General features: G+C 38.7%; 1 protein-coding gene across 1 annotated transcript in view; it reads right to left on the bottom strand.

The window, feature by feature from the left end:
• Ppp1r9a (protein phosphatase 1 regulatory subunit 9A) overlaps positions 1–24,549 on the bottom strand; it is a 257,278-nt gene that overhangs the window by 76,732 nt on the left and 155,997 nt on the right. The window contains exons 4-6 of the mRNA XM_028779161.1: positions 24,308–24,428; positions 15,130–15,234; positions 5,583–5,718 (exon numbers count right to left, since the gene is read on the bottom strand). Of these exons, the coding sequence (XP_028634994.1) occupies positions 5,583–5,718; positions 15,130–15,234; positions 24,308–24,428 (362 nt within the window). The remainder of the gene's footprint in view (positions 1–5,582; positions 5,719–15,129; positions 15,235–24,307; positions 24,429–24,549) is intronic.

Here is a 24,549-nt window from a genome sequence, read left to right as displayed (position 1 = left end):
GAACATTTAGAGTTAGAGGTTAAATATGCCCGTGGTTAAATACTAGGAAGTGAGTCAAACTTACAGACCTGTTCATAAAATGCATGTTATAGTTTTCAAACCACTATTTTCAGATATTATTCAATGTACAAAACAGATAGCTCCAGAAATGCTTTTCAGGGAATAGGAAGTTAATAAGACGTGTAGAATATTTAATTTCACACACCGAGCAAGAGGGCAGAGATAAGCAGAATTTTCTGCCAAAAAACAAACCTTAAGGAAACGGTTGTTATTGTTATTGCAGTTGCCAGACATTCCTTGCAATTCAGCCACAGTGTTCTAAAATGTTGATAGAAACAATTAAAAAGGGCTTCCTCCCAATCCCCAGACAGCAGGATAGAAAAACACAGAGGTTCAAGTGCTGGCTGGACCACACACTGTCCAGTAAAAAGAAGAGACTCCTGTACCTCTGCCCTCAGTTCCCCAGATCACAGACCCAGGGTTATGTCTCTTTGCATTACTGTAGTCACAGTAATAAAAAAGCTAGCCACAAACATTGCCAGATCTTGCTCACATGGGCCAAGCTGTTTCCAAACCAGGAACAGAAACAACCTAAGTCAAACTTAGTGTTAGCCCTGTAATGAACAACCTAAGTCAAACTTAGTGTTAGCCCTGTAATGATTTCCACACAAAAAAGTTACGTTTGCAAACATCTTTTAATACTTACGCAACCATAGTTTTCATTACACCTTTCCTTCCAATTGTTACATCTTAATAGAAGTAATAAAAACAAATATTCCCTTGGGTAGCTGCTTTAAATTGCATAAAATACATTGAAAGATTCTACGAGACAAACTATCACAATATGATTATAATGATAAGAGTTTCTAGTAAAAAAAACAAATAATAAAAGAATAGAGTTGTATCTTAAGGGAGAGTCATCTGAAGTCATAATTATTCATGTTATAATCTATTTCCTAAAGAGAGGTTGAAATGTCACTTGTGATAAAAGGCTTTGCAATGTAATAATTCCTCCATTATCAAAGGCTCTTTAAGGAAGTAAAACAACCATATAACATTAAAGTACTTGTAAACTGACTCCTTTTAACTTCAGAGTGACCATTTCACTCTGAAACAAAGAGATACAGTTGCAGTTAATACTGTTTCTAGCCTGACTATAGAGCCTTCAAGCTTTATAATGTTCTTAGGTAGAAATATAGCCAAAATTACAAACCACTGCCTAATATACATATCAGAACTTATCACCTCACCACATCAGCTGGACACTGACAGTTATATATTATAATGGAAAATTAAACGTTGTTAAATTTTACTTGAAAACTTTACCATGCACCCAGAGCTTCATGGCATGGTGCTGATGGGGGATTTACTGAATCCTCGCTCCCTGGATATATTTCAAATTATTGAAGAAAGAAACAAAGAAAATAGGGAAGAAAAGAAAGGAAGAAAGAAAGAGACAAAGAAACAAGGAAAGAAAGAAAGAAAGAAAGAAAGAAAGAAAGAAAGAAAGAAAGAAAGGAAGGAAGAAAGAAAGAGAGAGAGAGAAAGAGAGAGGGAGAGAGAGAGAGAGAGAGGCCCAATGAACGCATTCTTTCTCTTAAACCCAGAAATGTTATCCCTCCTTGCAGATATGAATGTATGTGAACCTTTGAGCTTCAGGTCTCCGTCTCCTGCTCTTTGGGGAGTCAATCCCTCCGCTATCCTCCAGCCTCCAGGCAGCAGCCACTTTCCTTATGCTTTTCAGAAATTGAATGGTTAGCACAGAGTGCACAGAAACAGGAATACAAATTCAAACAGAACTGGCTGTTTGCTTATTGGAAACTCTTCTAGTTTAAATATTTAGAGAAAAGCAGAAGCAGCAGAAATTTAAATGGTTTGAGGATTATCTATACACTTCAGGTTCTATTAAAGCATGACTTATAATTTCCTAAAGCATTACAGCAGATGAACAGAGGCGTAAGTAATACGCGACAATCTCTCCCTTCACAAAGGGCTAGTGTCCTTTAACAACTGCAGGAAATATTTCTCACATCCAGATGTTTCCTGTACAGCCAATTCAAGCAACCTGTCAACGTGATGTGGTCCAAGTTAAAATGAACCCTGGATAATTTGATCAAAACCAGAAGCACTGCACCATTCTGTGGGCAATGCTCATCTCGGTGCTTCGGTGGGAAGGAGCTAGCTGCACATGGTTGCTCTGTATGTAATCAGAAGGTTTTCTGGCTGTGTCGAGGTAAGGTCACGGGAGATATTAGCAAATGAAATGATTCGAAGTTTGAAATCGCAAAATGATTCCATGAGTTACAAGGGAAGTGGAAAGTCAAGCAACGGATGGCCCATGCACAGGGCCTGTCCTAACAAAGATACGCAAATCAACAAACTGCTCAATTATATATGAAATTAAATCAATTATTCAAGTCTCATCTATCTGTTGGATATCCAATATTGGTCCTTCTCATTTCCTTCAGATCTTGGTCATTTTACTTTTCATTAACAGACAAAGAGGGTAAACAGAAAACAGAGATAACACTCCAATCCTCCAACTTAATATTTGGTAGCATTAATTAAAAATCTAGATCAAGTGACAACCCTGCAAGTTGTAACCGTGGAGTGAGTCTTCATTGTTTGTACAGCTTTCATCTCTCCTGTGCACAGAAAATTAATGGCTGCTTTGTCTGGGCCCGCTGCAGGACAGTGCTGTGGACACCTAAGAAAGGAGAGCACGGGAGGATAGACACAAAGACCAACCAACCGACTCCAAGGAAGACAATGCTACTTGCAGCAACACAGACAGCTTCAGACTTCAACTGTTACAACCCGTAAAAGGAAGAGAACATTCAACTTGATCCTTTTTGTAAAACATTTCTGTATCAATTAATCTTCCCTTTAGACTCTATGTAGATGATATTTACGAACTGCTGTCTACAGTAAAGCAAGTGTCCAAGTATTCAATGCCCCTATTATGAGAAATACAAAACAAAGGCTCACAGACCTGAAGAACTACAAGAAATGCCATCACTCAAAACAAGAATTGTCTTAACATCTTTTGTTGTCCAGTTCTTCTGTGTGTCTGAATAGAGACAGAGCCATGAGGGGTGTCCTGTGTGACCCATTCAAACACAGCATAGAGCATTGTGCTGTGGCACTCAGGCTTTGGGGCCAGGAAGAGAACACCAAGCTGAAATTTGCTAACCACTAGCTGAACAGCTGGAAAAAAAATCTCAGTTACTAGATTTGTGGGGGGGGGGCGAATATATTCTTTAAAGGTTCAGTGAGATTGACTCCTAGACAAGTGTATGATCCTAGTTTTTACACAATTATTTCCCCCTAAAAATACCTGCTCAAGTGGCAATGAACTCTGTTTGCTTTTGTCAAACACCTAAATAAACCCCATATGACAAGGAGAAATTTTCTGTGATATTATGTCCCTAAATATAAATGTTCATCAGACTCATTCATTCACACAAACACACATGAGAGACAGACAGACGGAGAGAGAAAAAGAGAGAGAGAGAGGGAGAGAGAGAGACAGACAGACAGAGAGACAGAGGCACAGAGACACAGAGAGACTGTTGAACCATCTGGAAGCTAAGTGTGATTAGTCAATTCCTCAAAGTACCTGGAAGAAACATGATTATGAGATATAAAACTTTTCCTTAGGTTTAAAATGACTGGATTTTCTTAGTGCCAAAATCTTCCTTGTAAGCCTCTCTTTAACTAAACACAGGGAAACAAAACAAGATTAACTTCACATCAAGCTGACCTCGAACTTGGGATGCTCAGCAGCCTACCTGTGCTTTCACAGGGCTGTCTTTATCTGTGTGCTCCCACACCTAGCTCTGGACTGGTTGCTGTTTTTTCTAAGCATGAAACACTAGCTACTAGAAGAAGTTCTGAGGTGTTGCCTGATGCCTGCACGTTACACCCAAGGACAGAGTGGAAAACAGCCTCAGGTGGGCCTCTTCTTTTTCCACCACTTGATGTCTCCATGGTCTTCAGATCATCAAATACAAAACCTTTCGATCAGAGTAGAGAGGCAGAAATCTAGACCTCAGAAACTGCTTCTGTCATCCTGTAGAAGGCTTGCAGCCCAGATGCCTCTAGGAAACCATTCAATGCTCGAGCCGGGAAGTGAAAACTATGCCAAGTCTTTGAGATCTTGTGTTTAGTTAAAAAATCTTAGAGAATATATTTTTAGATTTAGTATTCCAGCACAATAAGAAAATTCTTGCCAAATGTACTCCATGAGTGCAAACTGAAATGGAGGAAACAATTGTAAGAGACAATTTCCTTCACGGATAATCATTCTAATATACTACTCTTTGATCTAAAGGTAACTGATGCCAAGTTTGGTGGCCACACTTATAATCACAGAGGCCAAGGGCAAAGGTTTGCTATGAGTTCAAAGGCAACATGGGCCCGCTTGCCCAGAGGCAGAACCTGTCTCAAGAAACAAACGAAAACAGAATAAAACAAAATGTTAATCCATATGCCACCTGCAATTTTCTACTGTAACAAATGGAGAGTGACTCCTCACTATCCCACAAACACATGAAAAATTAATATATATTTGGCTTAAAACATGCTAAATTCAATACACACAGGAAAGACCTGAATGTCCCCTCATTAATCTCTTTCTATGTTCAAGATGAAAGAAAAATAGAGTCTACATAAATAATACATTCAAATGAGCAAAGGTTGAGGGTATGAAATCTTACTGTGCTTGTATCAGCTGACATAAAGAATATTTATTTTATCTGAGTATTTACACGTTTATGAAGTATGAAATACTACAAGTAAGTTGTTGATGAATCTTTTGACATGCCAATATGAAATGTATGCACGTTGTGAATGTGTTTGCAATAAAGTGTGCTGTCCCAGAGTATCAGCGTGCACTTGGCACTGACACTAGAAACAGCCCAGCATCTGTGTCTCATTATAGAACAGAAGGGTTCCAGAGAGGCGCGTTCACTTGGGGGTTAGTGTCGACTCATTCGCTTGATCACCTACAGAGCTCCGGATGTAAGATCACTCCAGTGTGTACCTGTGCCATGGGACATGCAGCGCTGGAAACGCTTTGCTCTGCACTGTGTTAGCACAGATCACTGTGAGCACATTCAAAAAACTTTCTCTTCTTGGGGTGAGGGGGAAAACCTCTGGAAAGCCTCAGACATCTTCACTGTTTTTCTGTCTATGTTTGTGTATGTGTGTGTGTTTTCATTTAAATGTTTTACTGATTTTTCCAAGAAAAAAAAAGTATTACTACTTTAGAACATTTGGAAATGATTAAAAAATATAAAGCAGAAAGACTATCTACTCCAACAATACAGCCATTATTTATATGAGTTCTTTGAAAGCTTGGTCCTAGGAAGTTTTTTTTCAATAGTGTGTTAAAAGTTAAGGCTGATTTGCTTCCACAGTGTTCACAAACATCATGAGAATAGCAGGTCCAAATGGCACGTCTTTTCTACGAGGTTGAATTTCAGCTTGATGTAGGTGACACCTTCCCTAGGAAATGGCAAAGATCCTGTGACACAGGAGCAGCCTGTGAGAAGTGTGGGGAGAAGAGCAGTTGTTCCTACCTCATCGTCATCAGCATCATACTGGGCATAGTGCCTCTCCAGCAGCTCTCTCTGCCGCCTCTCCTGTTCCAGGGTCTGGCTGATCAATTGGGCAACCTCACTCACTTGTCCTGGTTTTTCTCTTCCAATAACGAATCTGTGGAAAGGTTAACAGAAACTAATATAGTACAGTCACAACAGCTGATGAAAGTGGTCACACTCAAGCATGCAGCAGGCTACTTAGACTAAGAAATACTATGACCCATGTGTGTGACACAGATTAGGGATGACAGGATTATTCAGCTAGGGAAGTGACTTTACACACACAGCTAACAAAGTAGAAGAAGAGTAGCAATAAAGTACCATCCATGAAGAAATAACACACTCAGGAAAGTCGAGATAGATGTAATACAGTCCACAATAAGTCACACAATTGATGACTTAAGAAAAGGAAGCCAGAACATTATTTCCAGTACTCGATGACCTAAAACATTTCTAGAACAATGTCCCATAATACTGAAAAAAAAAAAAACCAACACAAAACCAAAAACCCTGCCTGAAAAACATTTTGCTGTAGACCCAATGTTAGGTGGCTAATGGATAAATCTGACTGTTGATAAGTTACAAAGGCCTTTGTCACAAGCAGGAGAAATAGAAGAGCTTTGGTGTGTGTCTGTGTGAGTGTGAGTGAGTGAGTGTGTGGGTTTGTGTGTGTATGTTGAGTGGATGTGTGCTGGTGTGTATGTGTGTGTGCATTAAAAAGAGGGTAACTCAAGAACTGACATTAATCTTACAAGACACTGAGTTAAGAAAAAGAAACTGGAAAAACATTAACTTTCTGTAAGCCATGTTGTCTATGATCAGCCCTTGTCAGTAGAATGTGGTTTATTTAACATTACTTTCATATTAATGTATGATTCTATTTCTCTAAAAATGCAACTAATGTCTAACATATATGGTATTTAAATATGAGTATCATTACTTGAAGTGTCACACTTAGTCTTTTCTACACTTAATTGATAAGCGTCCCTAATTATAGGATGTAGTTTGAGTCAACCTTAAATAACACAGGTGAGCATTTTCTGCATAAGGACACTGAAGATCAAAACTTCTGGTCTTAATTAGTTGTCTCTTCCAAATGCTTTCCCATGGTTTCAAAGAAGACTTAGCTTAGTCATAAGCTCAGTAGTTCATTACTTCATTTACTGCTGGCAGTCAGGTGTAAGTAGGAGCCTACATGTTTTCTCTGTTAGATATAATTCATAGAGGAAGATACAACTATTTGAAATGGTTGATCCAATAAAAATGACAACACATAGGCCTGTGATCACTCTATCAATGAAAATACAGGGGCCAGCAACCAACCCGAAACATTTCCTCATACTGCTTTCCAGAAAACTTTGCCACTCTGGTTCCACATTAATCTTCTAAAGTTTCAATTAAATGGAACTGCAGTGTATAGTGAAGGTTTTACTGTGCACAATACACACTTAGCAGACATATCCTTCTATTAATAATTCTAAAATTAATATGGACTTTGGATAACATGCATCAAGTTATTACAATTATTTGTATGTGAGCTTTTATAGACTTGCTTTCGTCCTCCTTTAACGAGTTACTAATAATGGAGTTGAGTCAGAAGGTAAATGGACGTGCAACTTTTCAAACCGTTGCCACTTTGTCTTGTGAAGAACTGGGTACCATTTCCTAGTCAGCTCACAGTGCACAGGCACTGCACCTGCGGCACATCCTCACCACACCCAGTGCAGCCACCTTCTGCAGGCTCAGCCATTCTGCTGGGTGTCTGCTGAGGCCATGGCTCTCACAACAGGCTTACCACTTGTATCTCTTTCAGGATTTTTTTTTCAAACATGTTGTCCATTTATAAATGTGAGATCTTTATTTCTATGATTAAGGTGACACGACTCAATATGTCCTGGTACATGTTATTGTCTACAAGTATGTGTACGCATAAAAGGCTTACATGTATACTTATGTGTTAAATCTAGTATCATCTCCCAGTTTGTTTTCCCATCTCAGCTTTTCAAATTATGTCTATGGTGTTTTCAAACAGCCGTCGGTGTCTGTTTCAACAGATGACCGTCTACCATACCATGGGAAAGAAATGAATTCAGACTTGCAATGTGATGAAGTTGTCAAGGCTTCCCAGTGACTATTTGTCAACACAATAATAAACACGCAACTGCTCATGGTGTACTGAGTAGCTTTCAATGAATAAACTGCTGAATGACATAAAAATAAATTATGTCTTTCGGTCAACTCTAATTCTTAAGACTTTTTTGCCACTTTATGATTAAATGTTTCCTATTCTTCTTAAATTTCAAATTATTTCTTAAAACTAAATATGATTAAATTTTTCCTATATTTTTCTTAAATTTTAAATTGTTTCTTAAAGTGAAATTTAATTTTCCGGCATAATATGTCATAAGGCTGGTTTTCTTCTTTCCAAACAGCAAGTGATTTCAACACCATTTGTTAAAAAGACTGTTCTTTACAAATACTGAATTACTTGACTATACTGTTGCAAATTAGTTCATTCTACATTTGTGGGGTGATCTCTGGACTCTGCAGTCTGTTCCATGATGTGTTTCTAACTCTACCAATACAACCTTTCCATGGCTGTTATATAGTAAATATTGAAAGTAAGTGACAAGCGCTGGACCTCTGCTGTTTTTCCTCTGCATTTGCATGTAAACTTTCTAATCCGCCTCCCAGTTTTCCCAGAAAAACCACAGTCCACTGGGATTTGTTCTGGAGTTACTTTAACAACGCATCTGGACAATATGAGCTCATCTGATCTGTGAACACAGAACATGTCTGTCATTACTTAATTGTTACTTTCTCAGATCCAAGGTCTTAACCAATTTTTGTTTTATCTCCAAGTAGTTTATATTTTTTTAAAAAATTGTAGAATGTTGAAATATAATTGAATCATAAATACTGGTCTTGTCTTCTGCAATCTAGCTAAATCACTATTTCTATGAGTTTTCTGTAGATGTGTAAGGATTTTTCTAAGTAAGACTGTATCCTCCATGAACATATTTGACTTTGTCTTCATTAGAGTTTTATTGCCGTGAAGCGATACCATGACCAAGGCAACTCTTATAAAGGAAAATATTTAATTGGGGCTGGCTTACAGTTTCTGAGGTTCAGTCCATTATCATCATGGTGGAAGGCATGGCAGCATCCAGGCAGACATGGTGCTGGAGGAGCTGAGAGTTCTATATGTTGATCAGAAGCCAGCCAGGAGGGGACTGCCTTCTGTACTGGGCAGAGCTGGCACCAGGAGTTCTTAAAGCCTATGTACACAGTGACACACTTCCTCCATCAAAAGCACACCTATTCCAACCAAGCCACACCTCCTAATAGTCCCCCTTCCCATGGACCAAGCAAATTGAAACAAATGAGTCTATGGGGGCCCAACCTTCTCAAACCACCACAGACTTCTTTCCCTTTTTCTGTTTGTCTACACATGTTAAGAAAGTTTGACAGTATCTTTTCTATTTTTCCTTTTCTATTATAAGATGTGAACTCTGGATTCCCAAAAGGTACACAGGATGATTTAACTAAGAGATAATCTCTATGATAAGATAATCATTAATGTTTTAAAATAATATTGATGTGTCAATTTATTATGTTTTGGTAAATATACATTTGTCAGAAATTGGGTCTCATATATGTCTCAGACACATATAAAGAAATTTAAACATCCTAGAATAGCAGTTTTAGACACACCTAGATTGGCATTTTATGTGTGTTTTTAAACAGATTTATCTATTTTATGCGTTTGAATGCTATGTATGTGCAAATACATAGGTGGCTGGCACCATGTATGTTCTTGTTGCCTACAAAGGTCAGGGTATCAGACCCCATGGAACTGGAGTTACTGTAAATTGCATGGTTGTAAGTGATCAGGTGAGTGCTTGGAACTAAATGTCAGTCCTTTTAAGGGGCATCAACGGTTCTTAACCACTTAGCATCTATCCAGCCCCTTTTGTGTATTGTTGTTGGTTGTTTACTTGTTTTTGAGACAGGGTCTCAACTGTGCAGCTATGACTGGCTTGCAACTCACTGTATAGACTAGGCTGGCCTCAAACTCACAGAGAGCATCCCATCTCTACCCCCTAAGTGATGAGATTCGAGGTGTGTGCCACCATGCACAGATTTTTCTAAAATGTATTTTTAAATGGATAACATAGTTATGGTTTAGGGACGATCACTCATCTACTAGAAGGTGACAGAGGGACAGAGTAATTAAAAAAGACATACTAATGAATATGCAAGCTCAAAGTGAAAATAGAATTCAGATTCATTTCATTTAACCCATTGAGTTTTAATGTTTTTAAAAGTATTTGGTATGAGTACACTGTATTTACATCATTTCTGCAACTCCTTCTCTTCTTCAACGCCTATTGACTCCATGACCAATTAGGGGACTTGTTCCTTAGAGAAAATTGATTCTCCCTTCCTCAGCAACTAGTGGCTGCCTAAAGCTCCTTACTGGGGTGGGGCCTTGTGGAATTTTACTTCATTTGTATTGATCATTTAAGCCTAGAATTCTTTACCTCCCTTTGAAAATTCCATGGTCAGGTCTTGAGGAGTAAGAGTGTTTACTGAAAATGAAAAAATATTTTCTTAGGAAATTCCCTCAATGTACTTTACAGAGAAAACGAGATTCAGACCTTGTCTTTTGGTCAAATATCTGAATCTGTTGCTGCTAATTCTAAAAGTGAGTGCAGGTCTTGATAAAATCTTGTGAGATATATTACATGAATAATTGTAAAAACAACAAAAGCCTAAACGTAATATATTACAGTAATGACTTAGGTAATCACAAAGTACAATTCAAAACACTAATATATCTCTATCTTTAAAAAAAAAATCACCACTACTTCTAACCTGAATTATTTATGATAAAGCTGATATGAATGAGTCATGCACTATAAAAATTTCATAGGAAATAAAAACCACCCAACACTTTACAAGAAAGTAGCACTGTAAATCCTAAAGGCACTGTTGCTTATCAGCACAGCTTTCTGAATTCATTCGCGTAATTTAACATAATGCACTGCTTGTCTATTGATGGTTTAGATGAAGAATCACCTTAAGGTCTAATGAAATGGAAATGATTTGGAATCGTCTAAGACAGAAAATTGATCTCATAAAATGGCTTCACTTTTAAATGTGTTAAAAGTGAACACATGCCTGTTGGTTTGGGCAGCTTTTCTGAGCCACGTTAAAGGACTGTGGTTACATACATCTTTAAAGCCTGAAGGACCATGAAGCACAAATAGTAGAGATTTGTTTTAACAGAACAGGATGCTTCTAAGTATGATCCAGAGTAAAACCATGCAGAAGTGGAAACAATGTAATTCCTCTGCCTCATCTTCTTTATGTGAAAATTAGTATCTAATCTCATGTGTCTGAAGGAGTGATCAAGACTAAACTATATTACACACAAAAGAGAACTGAGATACCTAAAAACATGAGATCTACTTATAAAAAAAAGTAACACTCAGATTATCTCTCTATATGTTAACTGAGTTCATAAATATGTAAAATTAGATCATGTATACAATCTACCTACTAAATGAGAATTCAACATGAGTTGTCAAATTTAGCATGCTTATTTCAGTTATGGATTAAGGAAATAGATATTTTGGACCAGCACATTTTAAGCGTCAAAAGCATCTAGAAAAGAAAAAAAAATGGCTTTGATAATATAATTCCGCAAAAGTATAGAATCCACAGTGGTTCTATGACTTGGAATATGTCAGTGTTTCTAAGCTTTATTTCTATATTTTTTAAATGAACACAGTAGGTAACTATTATAAAATCCATATAATGAGTTCCAGCATTTGGTGCCCTGAGTGTGTCTGATACCAACTGACTGCTACTTTGAGTGGAGATTCCGCAGGATTGAATGTATTTACATGTCTACTGTGCCTACTGTCCTATGAATCACAGTTCTAAAAACAGATTTTGAGCTCAGCACAGGAAAATCAGAAACTAACTGACTTAAAGAAGTTAGATATTAGGGAAGGGTTGAATGCAGGTCATGGAAGGAGTTATTAAAACTGAAAGAAAACTAAATGTTTTTTTCTAGTTCTAACTCTGTCATGGATCTTTTTTGTTTTTGTTTTGGGTGATGGATAAGGGTATAAAATATATTTGATAGTGAAAGAATAAAATGTAGTGTGACTCTCCTCAGCTTCTGCTCTGGCTGGCTGTTCGAAGCATACAGAAGATCATTACAAGGTCGGGCAGTGGTGGCACACGCCTTTAGTCCCAGTACTTGGGAGGCAGAGGCAGGCAGATTTCTGAGTTCGAGGCCAGCCTGGTCTACAGAGTGAGTTCCAGGACAGCCAGGACTACACAGAGAAACCCTTTCTCGAAAAACAAAACAAAACAAAAAAAGAAGATCATTACAATTTACAGGGCTTTGGCTAGGGTTAATCTTGGTATGTGGTATTTTTTTGCAACATATTTATGATAAGATTTATTTTCAAACATATACTCAGGAAATCTTTGTCTCCTTTTACTAGTGATATACAAAATAGAAATCACATGAGCAGTTCGTTCATCCTGTGCAGTGATGGGGACTGTGCACAGGCCTCATGCTGGTGGGCAAACACTGCCCCTGTGCTGTAATCTGCCTTTCACGATCACTTCCAACTGAGTTTTAAAAATTCCAAACCAACTGAGTGAGCCACCTTCAGTCTTGTCCGCACATCTCATTACCTCCTTTACATCACTTCTTGCTGAAGTGAGGACAGCACATGTGTTAACAAACTGGTCTGCTCTAGACTGGAAGTTTACGGGGAAGGAAAATGTTCTTTAACACTTCTTGAATTTTTTACTTCAAAAAACGCTGGAATGGTAAGGTATGCTGATATTTAATGGTAAAGAATTGAGTAGTTGATTCAAATATGAATAAAATGAACTAAAATTTGAGGATTTTCATTATTCAGCAACAGCTTTTGTCTTAGTCACTGTTCTACCGCTGTGAAGAGATGCCATGATCAAGGCAACGCTTATAAAGGAAGTATTCAGTTGGGGCTGGCTTACACTTTCAGAGGTTCAGTCCATTGTCATCATGGTGAGAAGCATGACAGCACATGATGCTCAGGAAGGAGCTAAGAGTTCTACATCCATGTTAGTAGGTATCTTCCGTAGGAAGAGAAAGACACTAGGACTGGCTTGGGCTTTTGAAACCCCCAAAGCCCATTCCCAGTGACATACTTCCTCTGACAAGGCCAGACTTCCTAATCCCTCTCAAGGAGTGCCATTCCCTAATTTCCAAGCACTCAAGCATATGAGCCTATGGGGACCATTATTAGTCAGAGTATCACAGCTGGGATAGGATCTTCAGCATGGTCTCTTTTAGTGTTTTGAAAATGTCATTATCATGTTCCAACATGTATCACTTCCCTAGTGCTTCAGGAAAAAATATAATAAACAGGTTAATAAATCAGTTATTCTTTTTATTTTCATCTATCATGAAGCCAAGAAATGTGCCTATTTTACTCTCTGGCACTTGGATATCTATATTACAGAGCGTTCCTTTGATTCCTTTATAGAATTTCTATTGAGCTGTCAAAAAAACAAACAACATTAACATTGCATTTACAATTAGGTAGGTTGGAGTTGCAAATATCCTCGACACTCTATGTGAACAACATGAGAGGGTGAATGGAAACCGATGGTTTATAAATGCCTGGCTTTCAGAAATAAGTTCTAATTCAAATGATGGCTACTCAAAAATGAGAAATAAATCATATTAAATTTTTAAACCTTAATGTACAACTAAGCTTAAAGTGTAAAAACGGGAAAGTTGAGCCCGTTTACAGCCGTTGCTTCTTATGGAAACAATTCTTACTTTGTGTAAGAACCTGAATGTTATGTGTCGGTAAAACATAAGTAGAGGCATAGAACTGAAACCCGAGCATCGCGTTAGTGGTCACAGATCAGAGATTTAGAGAGTTTTGCAAACTGTACCTCATTTTTCCCCACTTGGTACCCTGAATGGCCTTTCTCTGAAATGATCAGCTCTTAAAATATTAACTGAAAGCTACTGAGCACGTATTGGTAACTGATAGCCACCCCTCTCAGCAAAGCTGGTGGATATTAGTGCTTCGTGACACACCCATGCCTTCTGCCTCTGACCACAGCGTACTAACGCACACTGCTCTTTTCCCTGTTGGGAGCTAGGTTAACAAAGCTCTCTACATATTGGCAAATAAATATATCTCTAAAACCTTCATATAGATGTATCCTTCAGGATTCAGGCATACAAATATGTTGGCTTTTCAAAGCCAAACCCAGATTGTTTAACTTGAAGTATAAACACTATTTTATAGAAGTGAAACTTGAATGTAACCCAGTACTAATTATAACATTTTCCTATATTGTATTTCAATGTTAAAAAGCAAAATCCATTTTTAAAAAGTTACCTAACACACTGACCAGTTTGTCTTGATGTTTAATGAGAAGCTCCCAAGCAAGTCTTGTACCAAGTGGGGAAGTGCTGTATGGACACCACAGGGAATCCCTCCATTGGCTGAAGACCCCACAGACCATCCTCCTGAGGACATCACAGGAGCTTTCAACCCCACCCCCACCCCCATCATTTTATCTGCCTTTCTGATGACTGTGAGTATGGTAGGAAGCAGACCCTGCCTATGTATTTGTTTAGGTTGTGTTCCTCAAAGCATCCCTTCAGCACCAACGGCTGCTTTCCCAATGACAAAGTCCATGCTGGAGCTCATGTTTGGACCACATCAAATACACCGCGGGAGGATACTGCTGCCTTCCTTCCAGTGACGTCACTTCAGCAGTGTGCTCGGAATAATTAGCACTTTCATTTGGAAGAGGAGAGCTCTATGCTGTTTTCACAGTGGCACTCACTAAATAACATCGCCTGAAGGTGTTCATCAAGAAATTTTGGCAAAGTGTGAGACATTTACAATGCTTTCAAAAAAGTAAACTAAATCAAATAATCGAAAAAGTAAACTAATAATTGAAACTGATTTCAAAGTTTAACCAGGGTTGGCTCAAAATGGCTTTCTTATTTAGAAGGCATAATTGTCCCAACCAGAGCACAAAATAGAAATTTCAAGGTCTGCAGCCTCTGTCCTATTAAAGACGAAAAGTACAATTCTTCAAAGAGAGATCCTAGCTGACTATTAAAAACAATACACAGAGTTTTACAACACACTGCCTGAAATCATTCAGCCTGCTTGTCTAATAACTCATGCTGCTGGTGCGTGAACAACCATTTCAATTCCAATTGTTCCAAAGGTGGTTTTGTTAAAAGAAATTGAGAAGGAAATTAATATTTACTGAGGTGGTGACTAGGAATTCCATCTCGGTGGCAATTCCTGCTGTGGTAACAGTAAAGTACACCATACAGCTTAGCAACAGAGGTGTTCACACTGTTTTAGTATTCAGACAAAACTTCCACTGTAATTATAAATATTTATAGGGAAATTACCATCTGCACAAGCACAACACGACGAGGTTGCTCGTTAGAAAGCCTCAGATTTACCTGACGCTGCCCTTGGTATTCCGCAGAACAGTTGCAGCAAAGTTCTGTGTGACCCCCACCAGGCTGATTCCATCCACTTCCACAATCTGGTCATTGACTTGGATCCTGGAGAAAGAGAAACCAGCATCTACAGTGACTGGCTCTGCTAATGGACTGCCTTTTCCAAGGAAGTAACACCCCACAGCTTGCTTTGAAGACATTCTCACTGATTCCAGACTTATGCACAACATACTCCAGACCACAGTCAAACAGTCCTCAAGATATTAATCTTCAAAACAGTACTATGAAGATTGCAGTTAGTACAGGGATTACCTTCTAAGTACAGGGACCTGAACTTAACACCTAGAAACCATTGAAGGCCAAAAAGATACCCTATCTCAAGAAAAGCCAGACAGCACCCGAGGAACAACACTTGAAGTGGATCACTTAGCGTCCACAGGCATATACAGATACATGTGCAATACCCACGTGAACATATAAATGTATGTACACATATGGACATTACAAAACATAAAAACTCCACTGAAAGCTAGAAAATTAATACTGAAAAGTTTCAGTTTATCCCACATATTCTTAAGAAGAAGGAATAATTGTAATGCACGGCAGATCTCTAGCACTGTTTGTACCTAATTAAATGGAACAGACACAGCTGAAATACCCTTTGTGCCTAACACCTAGTCGCTGCCACGGTTGTCCTCCCTCAGGAAAATATCAGGAACCGACTGCTTCAGTGTTTCAAATATGCAATGCTCACCTGTGTGCATGTGTATGTTCATATACATACTTCGATGTATGTTTCTGTATGAGTGCCTCTGAGATTGATATTATATTAATATTGATTAATGTCTAAATACTTCTAAATGTACACATATGTTTTATATATGCCACTTTTTAGTTCTCATAATAAAATACTGTGGGCATAAAGTAAACTGGTATGAAATTGATAACATACTCACCCAATTACCAGTTTATCAACCCTGAGCACTGTATAATATTTGAATCAGGCTTTTTCCAACATAATTCTTTACAGAAAAGGAGAAGCCTCTTGGGTGTGGTCCTACAATCTTATGGCCTTTATTTCTTCAACAGGCATGGCCACACGCTATTTTTTGGTGTTTAGCGATGGATGCCAATGGATACACATAATATAAATGAGTGTTTCTAATTTTTAAAGTGTACTACTCATCTTACTACTTGCTATATTCACTCAATATTAAATATTGAGTTTTGTCTCTGGCAACTACAGTTATAATTCTAGCTAATTCGTTTTGACAACTATATCATAGTATCTTTTATGAGGGCATCAAAATACATTTGTCTACCTTTTGTAGCTGGACATGCATCCCTTTCAAATTTAACTATTATAAACACAGCTGGAAACAATCTATTGGATAATATGCTTCCAATCACAGGAGACATGTATGGAAGTAAATGTATGGAAGTTGACAAATCCTTGGGGCCTTTAGATCTTTTCTATGGTGTGAATCGTGAAGGTTCATAGCTACCCAAGCTTCACCACTCTGACATCACTACCTACTCATTCCTTAGAAAAGGCAGAGGAGGCAGGTGTGCTGAGGAAGGGCCAAGGCATACATACAGGGAAGCTCAGGCAAGCTCCACATCACCCGCTACTGAGATACCTCGTTCCCCAACACTTGCAATCACATTTACTATCGCACTACTTTCTGAAATAATTGGGAGCTGAATCAAATCTTTGACATCGTTATTTTATATTTATGAAAGTCATCTTTTAAATTCCTTAGTGTTCACCTGTATTTGGACATCACATTCTGAAGGATCCACGGAAGTGACCATGAAGCCTGTCAAACTGTGGCGCTGCAGAGAGATGGCTCAGTGCTGAAGCCCAGCTCCACAGTGCCAGCTCAGACAGCACGGTGACTCTCAATAATAGCAGAAATACTCTTTGCCACCATTCAGGTTTGCTAGCAGGTTAGTTTTCCTTCTTTTTTATTTTTCTCCTTCTGAACTTTGTACCCTCCTGACCTGGACTCTGGTTTTGCCATTTTGGTTCTGGCCCTAGGATGATGATGATGATGGTGGTGGTGGTGGTGGTGGCAGCAGTACATGGGGGCCATGAATGCTCACCAAAGCAGCAGTGAGTGGGAGCAGGCTCTGAGTGCCTTCCATGGAGAGCTCTGCTGGGGTCACTGAAAACCACGGCCTTCATGGGACAGCTGAAGAACCTGACTCACTTCTCCCAATTTTAATTCTCTTCTGAATTTATGAGTTTAAATGTTTTCACTTGAATTTCATTACAAGATGTTCAGAGTTTACAGAAATGCCTCTGTATGCCTTTCAAGCATACAGTTCCTCTGAGGACTTCACGTGTGGCTGAGGTTGCAAACAGAAGCTATCTGTTCTTTTAAGTCGTGTGATTGAACATCAGTGTCTTTCATTATGTGATGATGAAATATCTTCCTAAAAACAAAAATCTTACAAAGATATCAGCCAGTCGGATTTTATACCGAAACAATTGAAAATGCTAACCTTGGGTCTAGTGCTGGCTCCTCTATTCTGTCTTGTAGATCTATCTATTACTCTGTTATCTATCTATCTATCTATCTATCTATCTATTTATCTATCTATCTACCTAACATCTATCATCAATACCACATTTTCTTGATCCCTGAAGCTTTAGAAGAACATCTTGAAGTCAGATCATGGCCGCTTCCAACTTTTTTCTTATCCTCCATGACTGAGTGTACAATTTTGGCCCTTGTTTCTTTCCATATAAAACACCCCAGTCCATTCTTTAGTATCCACTGTTATGGTGTGGGTGTAAACTATCCCTCACAGGCTCTTGTGCTGGGACCATAGATCCCCAGCTGGTGGCACTGCTTGGAAAACCCTGCTGGAGGAAGTCTGCCACAGGGGGTGGGCTTTGAGGTTTCGCATCCAGGCCTCACTTCCTGAGTGAGGATGATGAAGGCTCAGTCCACTTCCTCCATGCCTTTCTTCCCTAAGATGGACTCTGTTCCCCTGGAACTGTGATTCAGATAAACCTTTGCTTCCTTGAGTTGCTTCTGGTCTGGGTGCTTTTAACACAATGGGAAGGAACCAACACAGCCATAAAATAACTCAGAGATTATCCGCTAAAATTTCATTGGATACACAGATAAAACTAAGGAAAATTCACAGCCTGGCATTACTTTTTCCTACCTGTGAAAATGAATATAACTTCATTTATTTACCTTTATTTGATCTTTACCAGAATTTTATAGCTTTACACAGAACCTAAATTTTGTCAGATGGACTTAATTTTTGGAAGACAACATAACTATTATTGCTATTAATTTCAAATTTCATTTATTTATTACTGACATACTGTGACTAACACTAAATAACTTTTGTATAATAAACTCGTATTCTGCCAATGATGAAATTATTTTAGTTTGAGAAGCTTTATTTTTTAAAAAAAAAAATCTAGCTTAAAAGCTCCTGGACATACCATTACAGAGGACAAACCACCTCTGCTTGCTTTTGATGTAGTCTTAGAAAGTATGACCAAATTTGCTTTCAGACTCTGAGAAGAGACCAAACCCCCATTCTTCTGAGAATACATCTAGGGATGGTCAGGGATGCTCCAGTACACACAAGAAGTCTCATAAGAGACCTCTCTGTTCCCAAATTCATGTCTGTGTCATAATGACACAAGACAGAATGGTAACAGTGAAGGTTAACTGAATTTGGGACTGGTGCCACAATCCAGAAACAATGGCTACTCTAGAGACTGAGGCAGAAGAGTTCACTTGAGAAAAGAATTTGGAGGATAATGTGGCAGGACCTGTATCTTAAATAAATAATAAACAAAAAACAGAGGAAGGGGTGAAGGCAGAGACAGGTGAGCTCAACTTCAAGTCTCAAAGCTTTGGTGGCAAGCATCCTCCAATCTACAAACCAGCAAAAGCATAAGTAACCGGTACGCTGTGTGAGAGAGGAACACGTCAATTAAACAGACTATCCCCAGCATGACATGAAAAAAATCTAGAACCATGTTCTTCACTCCAGGTGGAGGTGAGAAAGGAGCCTACCTTTAGAAAGATTTAAATTATTCTAAACCTAAAATGCATTCAATAATTGCCTATCAATAATGCTGTGCCTGCTGTAAAAAGTGCACAGTTGGCACCTACCTCTGCAGAGCATTTGATACTGTTCTATTTCTGCAAATGTTCATTCACATGCTTCTGTTCAATGACTTCAGCCCAACTTTCTTATTTCTTATTTTGTAGAGGACCTTGATACTTTGACCACAAATGACTATAAGAATTCCTCCTTACTTAGATCTGGAAGGCTAGTCTAACTAAGGTGTGTACTGCCTTCAAGGATTAGGAAGCAAACAACCAAAGTAAGTCAGAGCCTTCTCACTGTATCTTACAGAATGTATACGTCAATGCACTGTAGACTGTGTAATCAGAACGAGACAGGCAGGAAGGTCAAGGAAGAAAGCTACCACAGATAGGAATACAACCTTCCTGACTGAGGAGAAGAAACAAACAGGCACTGCTGTTCCCAAGGTCACAAAACACAATATTTCTTTTTTTTTAAGACAAAAAACTTGGGACAGTCAGCTTAAAGGAGACTAACAGATACCAATGTGTACATCTAAAACCAGGTCTATGGATAGGGCCTAGACCATGAACTCAAAAACCCAAGCCTTGTGGCACTCCAGAGAAAGAAATACACAATATAATGATAATGTATGGGAAAAATAAATGAAGATAAGGGATGAATGGTTAGTTTTACATGAAAATAATGTAGAATAGCATCAATACATAAAATAATGGCTCCAGGTCCCATTAAAGGAAACAGAGAAAAGAGGAAAACAAAATTCTGTGTCTTTTATGCTGAACTTGAGATAGAAATCTTTATCAAAGAAGTTCCATGTATTTCATGTTTTAAACATGAATTTGAGAGTCTTGCCTAGATAGGCATTAAGATTAAAGTAAGACTAAGAAGAAAACAACACAGGAGGCCACAATTTTTGAACAACGATTTTGATACAATGTTACAAGTAGGGTGTAAATACAGACTTCAACATGTTTGAAGGTTAGAGTCCCACATTGATTTTGTTACTTGTGTTTAATCATTTTGTTGCTAAAATGGAGAAGGAGGGAAGAGGTTTCTGTTAAATAGTGGACACGGTTGGTATGCGCCACTTATTTCTGTAGATTCTCACTGAAACACTGGTGAATAATACACTTTCAAATGAAAGTGATCAACAACAAAAAGCACAGCAAATGCTTTATTTTCTAGAAATAGAAGAAATACAGGTGATCAGGAACATTTTAATAGGCCTGAAAAAAAGTGCTGAAGACATGCTTCAGCGGCGAGAGCTCCCACTTTTGGAGATGACCTCAGCTCAGTTCCCAGCACCCACATCCCTTTCCAGAAAACAATGCTTTCTGGCTTCTGTAAGTAGCTGCATGCATGCAGTGCACAGGCATACATACATGCACATGAAGTAAAATAATTAAAAAATTGTTAAGGACAAGTGCTCAAGAAAAGTTAAATATTGAATAGCAATTATGCCATGGTAGTCACATTATTAAAGATTTACTATATGACAAAGTTCAGTCTGAATCAGGTATGGCAGGAGCTCTTTGGGAGTTTCTGCTCAGACGAGCATAAAGTGAATGATGCTTCTAAAGAGCACTCTAGCAACATGTTCTTAAAGCATCTAACATGCAACACACACAGACATAGTAACTCCACTCCTAGGGATTAGTTTCAAAAGGATCAGAGATGCTCTTGACAATTTGTATATGAAAATGTTGATATGATTCCCATCTTGAAATCAAAAATATGCCAAAGTCATCTATGTTACATACACATGTGTCACACACACACACACACACACACACACACACACACACATCCTTTTAAAATGGACTGCAGGCTAGACTATAATGTTAAAGCTGACTGTGGAGCTAGACACCATGGGTTTACGGTCGGCCTCTGCCACTTCCTTGTGCATACACATAAGAAACTTTAGCTTCCTTTTATATGCAGTAGAAGCAATAAAACACATATTAAATCAACATTATTAGCAGGAGCAAATAAGTTAAAATACAGCAAGTACAGATCACTGCTTTTACAATGTAAGCATTCAACAAATATCCTCTTGATGAATAAAATAAACACTCAAGGCTGTAGAGATATATCCCTTTATCTGGGATCTTACTCTCCCTGCTTTCAATGACACTTGTTATCGGCTGTCTGAAAGTATTTCATGGAGAATTACAAAACTAAACAGTCCCAAACTTATACTGCATGCCATTCTAAGTAACATGATGAAATCTGCTCTCTGTCTGTCCTGCCAGGACGAGAGCATCCTTTGGCCAGATATATGCACGTTGTGAATGCGACCTGCCTGCTAGTCACCCAGTCACCCACAGAACCACAGTGCCTCTGTTCAAGTAACACTTGCTATATAGTTAACCCTGCCCAAGAAGCACAAGGCAGACTTGTACCTCAGAGTCAGAAGACAATTTAAATGTGCCAAAGATAAATCCTGGGCTTCCTTTAAGTGAAAAGATGAAATCTGTCAGCTTTTAAAGCAGGGGAGGTAAGTACATTCATATTCTACTGTCAGAACAAAGGCAGAGCAGTTCTGCCCTGATTCAGGAATCGACCTACACAAGGAGCAACCCTGTGGTAAGAAACAAAGTTGTCCTGACTAAAGAGCTCCCAGAGAAGGCACATTAGTGCCCAGCAACACTGGGAAGAAGGGTGGGGCTGCAAAGTCTTAGCGTTCTTTACCATTCACCCCAGACATGTTCCTTATTACACTAAGCCAGCACTGAATATCATTGATATTGTAAGAATGATGATGACATTTTTATAGTGTACAGGGAACCAGCCTGAAATGCTTTCCTTAGATGAAGCATGACAAGAATGACTCCTTATTAAGCAAGAACATGGGTAGGAGAAGCTGAAGGGTCTAGCCTGGAGATTCTACAGCCTATGACCCAAGGCCAAAAGGAAATTCTCTCAAATGCAAGAGAAGTAATACACATAGCCAGACTTCCACAGAAAGCTTACCATGTCTAACAATATGATTAACTTATAAGCAGAGAACGAGTATGGCATGCCCTAATTCCTTTCATGTGCCTGTGTAAAATACACACACACACACACACACACACACACATCAAAGAAGAAGAAAAAAAGGTTGTAGAAAATACTTTAGAGGGGAAAAGAAAACTGGTCATCTAGAGAGAATTTATCAGCAGGAATCCAGGTGATAAACAGCTAAAAGAAGTCTGTCAAGGAGAAGTCAGGACATTAGGGAGAAGTGTGCATCTTGCTCCAGAAAAGATCCTGGGGAGGCTATGAGGAGTCCAAGCTACCATGCACTCCATGTGGCAGCAACACTGACAGCAGCACACGTGTTCTCTAGCCTTCTTCTCAAGCTGCTGGGAGGCCTCAGGGCTGACTCAGAACCAGCCAGTGTGTCCGGCTCATGAAATTACAAGATGGGCTATGTAGGGTTGGCTAATGTGTTCAGAAAGTTATTTGTCAGCATAATACTTCTGTGAAGGGGCTGGGGACACTCTACTTCACAAGGTCTGTCAACAAGCAACCAAAATGAAAGGCAGGGACTCCAGCCACGGCAACAGTAACGATGCTCAGCATACTTCCGCGTATGTGAAGATGCACATCCAAAACAATATCCCAACTCCCCAGATACGATCTATTAATGAAACAATGTAGGACAGCAATAAAGAAAATAGGTTAAGAGAAACCTAATTTAATTTTTAAATAAATTGAAATTTTAAAAATTTAAAAAATTTTAAAATAAATGAAAACATATATGACAGCCTTTATTTGACAGCAGATCCAAGAGTGCTGAATGAGGCCAGTTTCTTTGTGTCTTCATTTGCACCTGATTCACCTAAAAGGTTACACAAAATCATTTCAGTTTGCTTGATACTAACTGTAAGAATTATTTCCTATCTCCCCGAAATGACTTTTACAGGTAAGGTAGATTTTACACGTTTAATTCACTTGAAGAAAGGGGGCCTCTTCAAAGAGCTACATAATGGTAGTAATAGTTCCTATTTTAAAATTTATTTTATTTTATTTTATTTATTTTTCAAACTCAGAGATCTGCTTGGCTCTGCTTATCAAGTGCTAAGATTAAAGGTATGTGCCACTACACTCAGTTTAATTTTTTTTATTTATTTAATCTATATTGTGGTTTTTTAAATGTGTGTACTCATGTGCACACACATGGAAATCAGAGGACAGCTTTTAGTATCACTGTATTGGCACCAATAGTTTCCATTATTAACTCGGGACCTTTCTTGAAACCTTGAAATAAGTAAATTAAGTGTGATCCCTGCCCCTTAGGAACCTCATGTATATCAACAGGTATTGGGGTAATGGAAGACAGAATGAGTCTCAACAGAGACCCATGGTTCACAGACTTCTTGAGAAGAAGGTGAGGTGATTCGTAATGAAACATAGAAACGTTTGAGGATGTTCTCTGGATTCCGCTGTCAGAATCTTGGGTCACTATTGATTTCTATTGTCAATCCTTTGCTTCCAGTCTTCCATCAGAAGCCTGGTGGGAAGCTAAATCTTTACATTAAAGGTGTTTGAACACTGAGCTGATGAAAGCTGAAACATTAACCCATAGCTACAACTACCCGTGGAGACTGGCAGCCTCTGTCATGGAGAGTTCTCTTTTCATGATTCCAAGCACTGTTCTAGCATTTGTTTTTATACAGAAGAAGATGTGGAGGAACACTAGTGCCTAGAACTCCCCTCACAGTAGAACTGACTTCTTAAGTTGTGGCTCCACCTCTGTCATTTCAAAAGCACCATTATTATTATTGTTCATTTTAATATTTCTGAAGTAAAGTCATATGCCGACCTTCCTAAGACATGTTCTTCAATCATGGTGTGTCATGGCCCACTTCACACTGACTAAGTACATGAATGGATAGAAACAAAGGCAGACAGACAGATGCACATTTACTGCATTGATATTTTGCTACCAATAAGAAAGTAATTCAAGTGTTCTCACATACTCCCACATCTGAGAAACACTAATAAAAAGTTTTTTTAGTCAAAAGAAGAAAGGTCATACATTCTGACAGAAATGTGCAGCCAGTTCCTGGGCTCCAGCTCACAGTCATCAGCATCCGCTTACCTGCCATCCCGCTGGGCAGCACCTCCTTCAGTCACTGTCTTGACAAATATCCCCAGCTTCTCCAGTCCAGCATCAGCACCAACGCCCATGCCAATAATGCTTATGCCAAGCCCATCCTCGTCTAGGAGAGAGAGAAGACAGTGAGCAGCTGCCCGTGTCCTGGTCTAACGGGCCTAGCTGGCTGACGAGGCTGCTTGCTCCTCATAGTTTTGTTCTTCATGTGCACACAGGACAAATTATAG

Source organism: Grammomys surdaster, unplaced genomic scaffold, assembly GCF_004785775.1.
Source record: "Grammomys surdaster isolate TR1022 unplaced genomic scaffold, NIH_TR_1.0 345, whole genome shotgun sequence".
NCBI classification, from domain to species: Eukaryota; Metazoa; Chordata; class Mammalia; order Rodentia; family Muridae; genus Grammomys; species Grammomys surdaster.
Note: the sequence above shows the minus strand (reverse complement) of the source record. Positions and strands in the feature narration are given on the sequence as shown.